The sequence below is a fragment of the Bombus fervidus genome, chromosome 2 (assembly GCF_041682495.2).
Source record: "Bombus fervidus isolate BK054 chromosome 2, iyBomFerv1, whole genome shotgun sequence".
Taxonomy (NCBI): Eukaryota; Metazoa; Arthropoda; class Insecta; order Hymenoptera; family Apidae; genus Bombus; species Bombus fervidus.
The window spans coordinates 20,952,290-20,966,275 of record NC_091518.1 but is presented as its reverse complement, the minus strand read 5'-3'; the positions used below and the strand labels follow the sequence as shown (position 1 = coordinate 20,966,275).

Sequence of the window (13,986 nt, the reverse complement as noted above, 5' to 3'; positions counted from 1 at the left end):
CGTTGGTCCGTGCAAGTATGGTCCAAGAGGCCGAAAAAGGTCCTCGAGATTTTGCCTTTATGATGTGAGATGCACGTGCACCACGTGTTAAACTTACGAGTGAAGTCGTTCGCAAGGCAGGCACCCCATTCTTGCCTAGAGAGTTTCAAATCCCGATTTAGGTCGCACGTGCGGGCGAACGTGCGAGCACATTTCTTCGGCCTTACCGCCTTCTTCGCAAGCCTCCTCAATTCCTTGTACTCTGCCCTATCCAGATATCCATCCCCATTTTTGTCCAGCGTCACAAATTTCCACGACAATACTCTCTCTACATTTTTGTCGCCTGTTTAAAAAGAACGAATAAAAGTTAATAGCGAGGACATATAACGTCTCGTGTATTTCTTACATATTTCTATTTCTATCGCCTCGAATATTATCGAGCAGAGATACTTTTTTAAATTATATTTTTAGACATCTCGATTTAATTCTAGTACAAGCAACCGCGAAAAAATATACAAATATTTCAAGATCAAGCTTCCACTTATCCTCCTAATTTATATGATACATAATTCATTGGAGGAAAGAGGAAAGAAATAGATTTTACATATATTTTGAAGAATTTTACAAATCATAGGATCACTGTCGTGGTCATACGCTATATTTAACAATTAGCTTAGCGTTTCTTTTCGATTCGGATAACAGTTAGTCGTTCAAGACGCCGAAGGGAGAAGATATAGACTCTACGTGTATATATTTTTAGCAATTCCGTACCTTGCAATTTCATATTTCTTTTCAAATAAGACAACGATCAGAAACAAAAGGAATCGCTAAGATATTTTCAAAAATCTTCCTAACGACTCTCTCGTCGACCAGCTTAAAGAATACGGCGTCACGATGTTTCCTCGTGAATCCTCACCATCGGCAGAGATGTTCGTCCGCCTGTACTCGATCTTGAAGTTTTCGATCAGGTTGCCGTTGAACTTGGACTTTTCCGCTCGATCACACGTATTCCTATGCTTACTGCTATACTGCCTTCGCTGCTTCCAGTTCGGCGAGCGCCTCCTTTGGCCGCTCCTGGTGGAAGCAGTAGATCTGGGACCAGGTTTTTTCACACATCTTGGTCTTTCGTTTCTTACCGAGGTGTCGGGCAGTGGTCTGCCCTGCGGCGTCACGCACCAACAGTACCCGGTTTCCTCGTGACATTGCACCGGTGCGTAAGTGCCATCCGAACGACAGACTGGTCGTGCACCCGGCCTGGCAGTCAGTTTTGCGGAGAAGCATGCTGGTGTCTCTAGATGGACAAGTTCGATCATATCGTTCTTTGTTAGATATCGTTATTTTCGTAAATGTACGCGTATCTTTCAGCATGCACGATTGTCTCGCTAATTATATTTATCTTTCTGTACCTAGTCCGTGTATTTGCAAAAATCTGATGATAAAATCGTATTTTAGATCTTATGCTATTTTACCATCGTTAGGTTCAGCTAGAATCAAACATGCGATAATCGCTTATTATTCGTGTTATAGTACCACGCCAGAATAATTTACTTGTAATTCTCAATGAGAATTGTTTGCAAACTACTTCCAAATAAAAAAAGAAATTTACCATCAGTTTGTCATGTATTTTGTAATTCTAATATATCTGTATATATACTACGTATTTAAAAAATGTATTGCTTTTATAGTTACAACATTGATATATCGATTTATCTATTATCGATTATCGTAACTATCGAAATAATAAATAAGCAAATAATTTTATTAAGCGATAAATCGATATAAATATGTACGGTGATATAAATAAGCTGATAGAACCAATTGAAAGTGCAACGATAAATTTCTTATCAGGTATAGCGAGTTATGGCACGGAGTCCTGACGCAGGAACGACAGATAGCTAGTTCCATCCTAGCGAAAGGATCGAGATAAGGATAAGGGAAGGAGTAAGCGCTTGGAACGTTTTACGCGTAATTATGATTAAATTTAAGATCTACCCATTAGGATGAATTACATTTCTTATGAATTATTTAAAGGAAAACTCACGAAATAAGAGATTCGAAAGATAATCATTCTCTTCGTCTAGTTATTTAATTATCCTTAGAATCTCTTCGTCTAGTTATTTGATTATCCTTAGAATCTCTTCTCCCGAGTATAAGATTTTATTTATAAACATTTCTTTTTCTTTTTTTTATTTGGAAGAATTTTACAATTTTCATTGAGAATTATAAGTAAATTATTTTAGCGTGGTACTATGTCGTGTTTAATAAGTGTTTATCGTATGTTTGATTCTAGTGGAATCTAAAGGGTGTCTCTTTAGCCTGCGGATCCGATCCGTCGTGTCAACCAATTGAGTAACTAGTGGATTTCGTTAACTCTTATGTTATATCTATTACTGAATTTGGATATTTCTTCTTTAACTCTGGCTATCTTAAGGTCGCGATTTGTTAAAAGTTAACGATAAAATGAAATCGAATGGAATTTTAGTTTCTGATAATGATTATTCCTTTAACGAAGTTATTCTAATGCGACTACATGGCGAAGGTACAGTAATAATCACTAACACTATTACGAGAAGAATGCATCACCCTACCTGGACAAGGGCCAGTGTGTTTGATAAGAATAGACATGCCTTGACACTGCTTCGAGATGACCCGACACTGACTCGAATACGTAACACTGTCGCTCCCACATACCGGTGTATTTGCACCGTCACTCATTGTACATTCGGCTATCCTTTTTCTGCACTCCTCCTAAAACACACGACCCATACACGATACACAATTATGTATGTTAAACGTTCATCTTACTAGTACAATCGTATAAAACATGTAACCAGCTTTTTCTCCATTTTTTATTAGGATATCGTTTAAAAATCATTTATTTCTCCAAATTAAATCAAACAAATTTAAAGAACAAAGTGTAGGAAATAACTATGTAATATGTATATATATATATATGTAAACTCCCTAGAGTTCACGTGGAATAGGGACTCTTTTTGTTTTACGGGTAGCACGACTTTCTTTGTGTCACGGACAGAGCGACCCTCTTATGTTTTACGGACAACCATTTTTGAGAGACAGAGAGCAACATCGTAGATAGACAAGATCACAGAATAATTATTTAAAATTTTGAAGACTGACGGAGAAAGATCGGTAGCTCAGGACGTTGAAAATCGATTCTTGATTTTCAGGTAAACATTGTACAGAACTTGTTATTTCTCGTTTATGTAATTTATCGTTATTTATCGTTATAGATGGATATCAATTGTTGTTTATTTTTGTATTTTATCCAATTACTCTCACAATAAAACTCGATTTTCAGACTTCAGAATCGATCACCTGAATTATCCCAAGATTTACGATCTTACATATATATTTTTTAATTTATAACTTCATAGTACGGAACATCTGATTATTTGCTATGAATTTTTCCTATACCACGTATCAAATATCTCTTGATGACGACTTCCATTAAAAACAGCAATGTGTAAAGTTAATTTAACTTTTTTATAATTATAATACGCTTTTTCTATATCTGTATAATTAGATAATGTCGTTAGAAAATTAACTACATTATTATCTGTAAATCTGCAAGTTCCTACCGTGAGTAATGTCAGTCGACTATGATGATTAATCATTGTGAATCACTTTACAGAAGCACTTAAATGTAGTCAAGTGTTTGGCATTTTGACGACTTTAAACGGACATGGCAGAGGAAGGATGAAAATGAAAACTGATCGAACATTTCGTTGGCTGACTAATTCTTTCGTGATTTTCCTTGAATCCACCAACATCGTTTGATGTTCCAGGAAGATCGCTGACGCGTATATGTTATCTTTCGTGACCTCTTACGCGTGACTGCGAATCGCATTTCTTACAACCATAACTGGCCACAGGGATCGTTTTCCTACCTTCGAGAGGAAAATCAAATTTACCAGAGAACTTTTGTTTCGAGCTTCCGTAAATGACGTTAAACCTCCGTAACTGTCTCAATCAAATCCGTAGATATATAACTTTCAAATTACGATAAAACTCGAAGCGAACGTAAGCGTTCATAATGTAATTCTTAATTCGTATCTTTACATACGTTCTGTAATTTCTAAAATATATGATGCGTTATCTTATCGCTACAAAACTAGGAATACGAATAGTAACGCTGTACGCTATCTTGTACTAAGAACTATTTGTAAGAAGAACTAACACGTAAGAAGTATTTTATATCGATGAGAACCGTGATAAGTTTAAACGATTTACGATAACAAAAAAGGGGAAAAGAATAAAATAGATATTTTCAACGATAATCGTATAAATGGGTATCAAAGGTAACGAAGAAAATATTATAAAGCGTACGACTATAGCCGTTAAAACGAGAAAATAGTCGTAATAACAGGACGAAAAATTGGAATTAAAATACGCGCGTCGTTGTTCGAACAGGCAACATGTTCAATGATCTACATGCAAAGATAGGTGTTTAACATTTCTATAAATAAAATGTATATTCTACAGAGTACTAATGTAAGCATGTTTTCGATGAGTAGGCTGATCACTCGCCAACTGTCACACAGGCGACAGCGTAGACACGTACAGAACGTGCGATTTATTTTAATTAATTTTAAACGACACGACTCGATGCAAATATCTACACGAAAATTCCTGAATCGAAATCCTCTGTACTACAGGAATGATTCACTGGTAATAGCCTGGAACAGAGGCGTCTTTAACACGGAGGAGGCGCCTCTGTACAGTAAAGAAGGCGCCTCGAATCCATCAGAAGAGGCGCCTGGATCATTACGTCATGCATTTGCATTGCACGGAATGTAAAACCCGATTTACGATCTTGAACGTACGACCGTGTCAGTAATTACGCTCGTTGAAATGATTGAATGTATCGTCGAGAAATACGCTGCTAATTACCGTCGGTGAAATATCGTCGTCGTCGTTGCCTCGTTGTCGTTTCCTACGTGCCTTTCCTGCATAACGCTTTTATTTGAATAAACATAATCGTCCGATATGTGAAACGATGCGACTGCTGAAACGACACGATCGTATAAATCATTCTGAGTACCTTTTAATTCAATTAACTTCGACAGTTTTACGATAGTAGATATACATTCTACGACGATCGACGTAGTAAGGAAGAGAGGAGAGAAGTTAGAGATAGGCTCGAAGGAGGAAAATAATCGCTAGCGCGAGATCGCTTTGCCTGGCGATTTTGCAAATTTGATATTTCCATCTTTTATTAGAAACTCCTGTCGAACAACGAAGAATCTTAAGCTTCGACGAGCACTTATTTCTAATTGGATGGAAGAAATCTTTTGAAACCGGAAACAATTAACAAGAATAGGATGTCGTTTTCCAAACAGGGCCACTTCGTACGTTAAAATCCTTTTAATGGCAGGAAACGTCGTGCATTAGAACTTCTAATGTAGTTACCTAAGTCACTCGAGTTATAGATCCAATCGATAAATTCCCTTAAGACGTTCGTATAATCCTAAGTATCATTTGTAGATTCCATCTTTTACATAAATATTATTAAAAACACACACTTATTACGTTTTATGCTATGTACTTTAAAATATACACGAAGGATTTTCTATAGAATTTAGTCTGACGCCGTTTCCACTCTTAAGAGGCAAACCAAGAAAGCAACTTTTATACAATTTTCACGATAATTCTTAAAACCAACGACGCGTTAATTTCCAACGGAGGTGTACGTGTACGTGTGTACACGCTCCGAAAAAATACATTCGATTTAGCCTGTCTCCGCTGTGACTTCTAAGAACGACAACCAAGAAACCGAGCTTCTCACGATCTTCGAGGAATATAATTCATCGTCGATACCACGAACGTATTAAACGTTATTACTTATCGGCAGAGGTAGACATATGGTCCATTAAAAATACGTTTCCGACTGCCGTAAGAAGCTATAAAATCAAAAATCGATGTTCACGAGCGGGCGGCGTGTTCGATAAGCAAATAAAAGGTAAACGATCGAGAAGCGAGATATAACGGTGTCAAAAGGAGCCCGATCGAGGGCCGCCGGTTTGTAATAACGGAATTCCCTCGAAACGAAGACTCTCGGACCGATCCATCCAGCGGATAATCGTAACCGGAGGTGGCGCCCGATTGGTAGCACGCACCCTCGTTCCTCGAGAATGCGTTACACCGCGTGCACGCAACGCGATGCAATATATGTACGCATAATAGGCAGAGTGCAACGCGGTGTAGCGTAGAATAATCGGGGTTACGCGTTGAATGCTAACACGAACGAGGAACGTGCGCTCGACGATTGCACGCTTGGCGCCACCGTGGACGCGATTCAAGAAAACGACGCACGCGACCGTCAAATTGTGCTGTAATCACATTCGATTGCATCCAATCGTATCTCTCCCGCTCTTTCCTTCTTCTTTTTTCTTCCCTTTTTACAACGAGAGGAATTACTCGTGAGTTTTTCTTCGCTTCTAAACGACTCTATTCTTTTTTTATGCGCGTTTCTTTCGCTGTTATTAATCGTAGGAATTAAAGTTACAAGAGTCGAAGCAAGTGGCTGCAACGGAGGAAAAAAGAAAGAAGTAAATTCTGGCCTCTTGAGAATTGTGTCGTGATGAAACTTAACGTTGAACGGCGATTAACGTGTTTGTCGTCGATTGAATTTTTATTTTCTCTGCTTTACGGCATCGTGTAGCGTATCTATATTAATCTAAAAAAAAAAAAGAAAAAAAAAGTTCGTCTATTTAAGAAATTGAACGTCGTCTTTGTTATAGTACAAATAACAGACGTTGTAAGAAACGTTTTAGGACTTTTCCTTCACTTTTTTCAAATACTTGTCATTTACGAGAAATCACTGGTCTACGATACCGTGTACACCCAGTATACTCTTTAAATCCATCGCTATAGAAGATTTCTTTCACAATTGGAATTTTTCCCTTGCGTCATTCGTATTTGTTTACTATGTCGTAAAATTATGCGACCACGTGTACTCTTCCCTTTGCCGTAATTTCTTCTCCGATCTGTTCCTCTTCGATCGAATTCTATTTTCCAAAGGATGGAGTAACTTTAATTAAACTTAATCAATTAATATTTTGTTCTATGTTTCAATATAGTTTTTGTATAACGTATGTATAGATCGTTCGGACGAACTAATACATATGTATAACGGCGATGACATAACATGATTAGTAATTATCTACGCTAGTTAAGTGGCGCCGTAGTGACCTGTTGTCTCATGTACACGCGGTTCTCTTCCTTCTATATCGTCGAAACGTATATTACTGTAATATATGGCGCGATAAAGGAGAAAAAGAATCCGAGACTTCAAGAACTTATAATTCATATAAAAAAAAAGTAAATATTTAGTCGATATAGATTCCAAAATCAAAGGATTTTATTTGTGGCACATTAAATTCATGACACGCTAAATGTATTCTAAATTTGCCACGTCATTTTGAAGGCATTGGTGTACTTCTTAATGGATTAATTATTTCGTGTATGGATAGCACCAAAAGAAAAGAATAGAAGGTAAATTTCTATTCTCTTTCTACGACCATAGAGATACTTCTATCTTCCTTGTAATATAGGAAAACAAGAATGATAAACGAGTGAAACCATTCTTTGAAGAAAAGAGGAAGGAACAAGATCAATCTGCAATCCAAAATTTTCATAATACACCTGTCTCGTACTTTGAAATGGAAAGGATAACGCATCAAATATTTCTTGCAGAATAAACTTTCACTTTTCCTCGTAAAATGGTAAAAATCATTGAAATTTTAGATCAATCAAATTTTTTATCACTCTGTGTAATAGAAACGCGATGGTTTCTCAAGTGTGCTAACGGTAACAAACGCAAATGTTCGTTTGATAGGTTGCATAAGTCTTTATAAAAAGCGCATAACTTCTCCGAACAATTTTTCTGAATAGTACGCTCGCTTATGGCAAGAATAAAGACACGTTCCAAGGCACGCAAGTAAGTACGTAAACCTAATGACGGGTTCTCGAAGAAGTTGCCGCTTTTTTTTTTCTGTAGAACAGATAACGAACGAAACACAATGATTTGTCAGTGCCTTTGATTATAAGGATCGCTAAGATAGTTGCCTGAAAATGGTGATTAAAGAACGAACGTTTACGCGTAGCCACCTTACACGGAGCTCGTTATTAGCAACAGAGTTGTATTTTACGCTTTGATCTAACATCAAAGTTGCTTTTGTTTATCGACGTGGTTCTATTTTATGTCGTACATTTAGTTCAGGGCAAACTGATTTATTGAATATCATCTAGCTTTAGAATGCGACGTTTGCTTTTGATAGATATCGTATTAATAGTATCTATTTGACAAGACGATAACGATTATTAAATTGTCAAATATTTTGGCAAATTTTGTATCGACGATACTTGGTAAAACGACGACGATTATTATTAAATTGTTTTTTAATTTTGCATTTTAATATTTTCTAATTTTAGAACGTTATTTCAGCTTTTGGCAAATATCGTATCAACGGTACTTGGTAAGATAATTACTCAATTATTAAATATTATAGTATTACGTTACAGGTAGAGCGAGTATCCTGCTAGTAATATTTGTTAAGAAATTAAAAATATTTACGAACTTTCAGGAATGTCACTGTTAAATCCGATATTTAAAGAAAAGACAACGAGATAGGATATTCAGGTTTCTGGGCAAATATTTCGAGTTTTAATGGAGTTTTGCGTTTCCAAAGAAGATGAAAAATTTGAGGCAACACGATAATCAAAAACATTACCATAAAGCGAAGATGTGCGAATCGTTGAAATCCTCGCGAAGGATACACGCCAGTAAATGATCCTTTAACATTCAGACGGTGTTCCTGGCCGATTGGAAGCGATAATCGACTTCGAATATTTAAGCAATCACGAGAACCTGGACTCCTGCGTTACGTCAACAACGTGCGCAAGTATTCAGATAACTATATGCGTAAGTACTTGAATACGAATTGATAATCAACGCTATTATTGTTGTTCGAAGATGTTGATTCCTACTTTCTCCTTATCTATCGGCTGAATAGGAAATAGCTGAGACGTTGCCTGTAGAATCTTTAATACTTTTCAATTCCAAAATTTTCTTTTCATCTCGATTAATGAATTTTACACGTTATTTTCGATTGTCCAATTTGAATTTTGGTAAAAATAGTAATCTTTTACCGATCACGAGAATACTTTGTTACTACGCTCGAGAAGATGCTTAGCTATTCTCAAAAAATAAACTTTTATAACGTGTTAAGTATATTTCTATTAACAACTACCACATGTAGTATTTTTTTTTCTTTTTTCATAGCGTTTATTGACCCGGAAGATTATTATTACACGTATATATTGTTCATAATAAACAATGAATTCCGGTTGTGGGGTGGATCAGGCGAAAGGTACGACATAGCCATACAATATTATGCGTGTCGAAATTATATTTGTTTTGGCATTATAAATTATAATTTGGACTTCAGTCGCTGTAGAACGGTGCTTGTATATGATATCGTTTTTTTCTTTCTATCTCTGTCCTGAAAACCTGGTCGCAAAAACAGGACAGTTCGGTAGTCTGCTTTTGGTTTCGGTGGTTTGGTTTCGGGAGTGGGACGACATGCGGTATACAACAACGATAGATGATTTCGATCGATTTAATGAAATATAATCTTCGTAGAAGCAGCCTGTCGCAGGTAATGCAGGAAAAATGAATCAATATCCAAAAGTCTGTCTTCTTTTATCTTCACAGCTATTTATGCAAATATTACATTATCGTACCTGTGTAAACCGGTGTTTTGACGAAGGAAATGTCCTATTAGCAATTGTGATATATACACTGTTAAAATATTCAAAGTGCAAATGTTTTCAAGAAACTGGTTCTCTCCCGTAATTATGCCAATTCGCGAAATAATAACACCTACTTATAAAACTTATAAAACAATGAGATATATAGGTAGAGAGCCTTATCGTTATCTAAGTTGTGTAGAAACGAACGAGCCAATAAAAGTCAACGTTTCAAGGAACGAACGTGGAGAATCCCAGTCACGGAATCCATTAGCAGGAAAATAATGATAGAAGCGGCGTTCGCTGTTGAAATTCTACGGTAGCGATCTCGTGCAATTGCATTCTCGCGTCTAATTTGTTTATCGATAAACCAACGAACCGTTTCCGTGCGTGCCATTATCGATCGTAAAGTAGATTCGTCCACGATTTACGAGGAAATTAATTAACCGGTGAGGATCTCGCGTTTAATTGTTGCCAATAGCAGGATTTCATCGTGTGTCGCTTGTCTCGTTAACGAGCGCATTTCGAGCACGTAACATTAAAAAGATCGAGAAGGTAGGAAGAAAAAGAAACGGGGAAAATCGATAGCATAATTTGGTGCGTGCGGACGAAACGGGTTTTTCGGCGCGTAATCGCGCGAGCAAAAGCGTTTCCTTTCTGGCAGAAAATAAATCTCAACGAGAACGCTTCGAAAACTCGTGCTCCAACGATCTCATCGACGTTCAACGAAAACGATATTAAAACGATTCGCGACTTTGCTTCAAATGATAACCGTCGAGTTGTTCGTTATTTATCAGCAGACGAGATTTTATAGCGGAGATAAAGGAGGAATAAAATAAAATAAATGTAGATGCAAATATACAAAGTTCCTACGAGAGTCGATTTCTGTTGATTTTCTGATTTTCACGTTACTTAGTGAAAGCAACATTGTGAAGAGGAAGATTTTAATATGAAATGGTCGAGAGAGGGAAGCGATAAATCCACGGTGTTTAATGAGAAACAAATAATATTTGTTTAGTTATTACGTTAGTTTAAATTCACGACTATTAATCTGTATATAACCAGTGTCATTCGTATTTTTTAAATATTTCATCGGATGAAAAGACGTTAATCTTTTAGACCCTAATCTAATATAGCATAAAAGTTATTTTGTGCTATGTTTACATCGTCTTTGATGGATTAAAACTACGACTAACGAAACGATCAAAATTTCTGCTATTTGATTTTTCATTAGAATTTTCATTAGGCTTTTCGCTAGATCCACTTTCGTGTAATTTGTTTGTTAGAAACACGCGAGCCCTGTTGACGATATTAATATTTACGTTTACGTGTCGAGACACAAAACACAATTGCATATGAGTTTATTTACTTCTACCAATCTATTTGTTACTGATTTATTTATTTACATTTATTGCTTTAATTCCATTGAACTACGTAGAATATATTATTTAGCTGCGTGTCAAGGATCGGAGGTTCCACTGTCGAAACGATTCGATAAGCGAATTTTAAATTGATACGATCAATGAGCTTCAAACGTATCCAATGAGTTCATCAAACGAATTAGATATAACCAGTTTAAATTATTATGCAGAAACGTACGGTCCATATGAGATACGAGGAGCAACGCGTTAAGGGTTTCAACAATCAGTCGATTACTATAGATACCAGGCCATAGTGACATCCTGTGGCTAATTAGAATTCGCGGAAAGAGAACAGGTCATGTGTATTCAGCGCTAGACGACACGCAAATGCAAATTTCTACAAACAAGAGTCGACCAGCGTGATTACTTGTTGCACCTGTCTGTCGCTGGTCGCCTACGTTCAAGCGTATTTAAAGTTCCATACGTTTCGTGCTTGATAGCGATCACGTGGACAGCAGTGTATCGAGCTAATTCAAATCGATCCTGTTCCAGAGTAGCCGGTTTATCAGCGAAAAGCGAAAAATTCCCGTAGAACATTCATCACGCTGTGTTTGACCATTTCTATTAATATCGTTCCGCCGTGGTAATATGTATCGAATTATGTGTAGGTATATTAGGTCGTTGAGAAATTGGTCGCAGAGAAATTGTAGGATTTAGAGGCATGTTCTCATGGAATTAGTAGTTTATCAAGTAATATATGCAGCGTTTCTTTTGGTGGTCGTTGCTATGTTTGTAATTAGGAGTATTCTCTGATCTTTTTGGAAAAATAATTAACATCTTCAAACTCTTACATTTGCAACTCTTCCAAGTCACGAAACTTCAAGCTCCTGAACTTCTAAACTTTTACATCTTCGATGATTCGAACTGTCGAACACCGGAGTTCGTAAATTCGTAGATTTCAAACGTTTAATTTTTCCAATTTTCAAACTTTCAAACTTCCAATCGTCCAAACTTTCTCATTGCACTGATAATTTCTCCGTTCTAAAGACACGGTATAATATTCTTTTCAAACGAGGCAAAGTGCTCGCGAGAAGTACGAAAATGAGAGTAAATGACGAGGAACGTCGAGGAATAGTATTCGTAAAAAGAAATGGAGCTTTAAGCGTCGTTTAGAACGATGTTAAAGATATTTATGACACGTATTTATATGGACGTTGATTCGGAGAAGAAATACGCAGCTGAATTATTCCTCGTTGTTAGATGCCAAGATTTCGAGGTCACATTCATTTCCTTTTTAATATAATCGTGAATTTTTATTGACCACGAACTGTACGTCCATAATTGATATTTTCATCGAGATACTATATAATACATCGTACATTCAACGTTTATCCCATGTCAATCGAGTAACAACAAATACTTCTCAACTATGAAAAAAGACAAGAAACGACAAAAGAGTAAAACGAGTGTTTTTATATCTTTGAACGTTTTGCATCGTGTGGTTCGATGGAAAAAAAGGAATAAAATAGAACATTCCGCTGAGAAAGTCAATGACAAACTTACTAAAATAAGCTGTAAATTTAATTTATAAGAATTATACTGAAACCGCCTTACTTCATAACTGTAGAAAATTAGTAAAACATATTCTTACTGAAAAGAGAAAACTATTAAAAAATTGCCTCTAGGCTCGAATTTCTCCACAACTACGCAACCAAATCATACAACTTGTATCTGCAGCTCTCTACGAGCTCCGTATCGCTGCGTATAAGCGAAACATAGCGCACGATCCGCTAAATCACCAGGCGATTCAGTCAAATTCGATAAACGTTCTCCTTAATTGCACCTAATCCAAAAAGCAGAGCGATCGTCGAAGGCAGAAAAACGGATAAAAGTGAATAATGATTCGCGAAGAAGAAGGAGGCACCGTTTCCATCTATCGAGCGTGGAAGGATGGTTATTAATTAGGCGAACGTGAGACTCTCTTTTTGAATTCTTAGCAGACGGGAACGAGTTGCGTTTAACGGGACGAGTGTTAATTACCGACGAACGTCTCGACGACGAGGCGTCGTCGTCATTGACACGCGCGCCAATTATCGGACTACATTTTCCGCGGTAGTTACCATTAATTGTAGCTTCGTGAGCGAATGTCACGAACGATATAACGACTCGTCAAGAATCTGTCATCCTTCTTTTTCCCTCTTTAGCTTCCATAGGATTTGCTAACAATTTCGTCTGGAGAATTATTACAGGCGCCAAGGAAGTGTGTCAGAGAAAAAGGAGAAGTAGAAAAAGAAATAACAGGACCAACGATCTGCTGGAGTAGGAAGAAAAATATTCTCTGTCACGAGAGAGGATAAAAATCGTACGAAGAAATTTATACCCGTAGAAACTCGTAAGCGTGTAGTAACATCGTGGTTCAAAAGTATGCGGATTTGCTTGTCTTTAACAGGATGTAATTTAATTACTAAATTACGGATGAAGAAATATGCAATGATTCATCTGGCACTTTGTGTTATATGTACGTATAATAGCTACAAAAAGTACTTACACGTACCCTCCTTTCCCAATGAAGCGTTTTTTCTATTAAATTACACGTTTACATTTTTATTGCATCGAATTTTTCCGGACGCGCTAAAGTGCCATTAAATGATACGAAATTTAGTATATTTATATACTCCGAATATTTAAGATATTTATTAATTAATAAGTGCGTCGACACTTTCTGTGCCACCTATGTACGCAAGAATATGTTTAATTTTCTAAATTCTGAATCAAAGAAAAAAGATCTTCTACGATCCGACAGAAAAATGATTAAATTATTTCAAACAGTGACGTCTAATATCGGTACGTTACATCGATTTTTCTGCATTCACAG

The 13,986-nt window shown here is 36.7% G+C and overlaps 1 protein-coding gene across 2 annotated transcripts in view; it reads right to left on the bottom strand.

Moving 5' to 3' along the window:
• The window catches only part of Magu (SPARC related modular calcium binding-like protein magu), a 33,147-nt gene that overhangs the window by 9,625 nt on the left and 9,536 nt on the right, over nucleotides 1-13,986 (bottom strand). For both annotated transcript variants that reach the window (XM_072020784.1, XM_072020789.1), the window contains exons 2-4: nucleotides 2,568-2,727; nucleotides 896-1,270; nucleotides 98-322 (exon numbers count right to left, since the gene is read on the bottom strand). In XM_072020784.1, coding sequence (XP_071876885.1) covers nucleotides 98-322; nucleotides 896-1,270; nucleotides 2,568-2,727 — 760 coding nt within the window. The remainder of the gene's footprint in view (nucleotides 1-97; nucleotides 323-895; nucleotides 1,271-2,567; nucleotides 2,728-13,986) is intronic.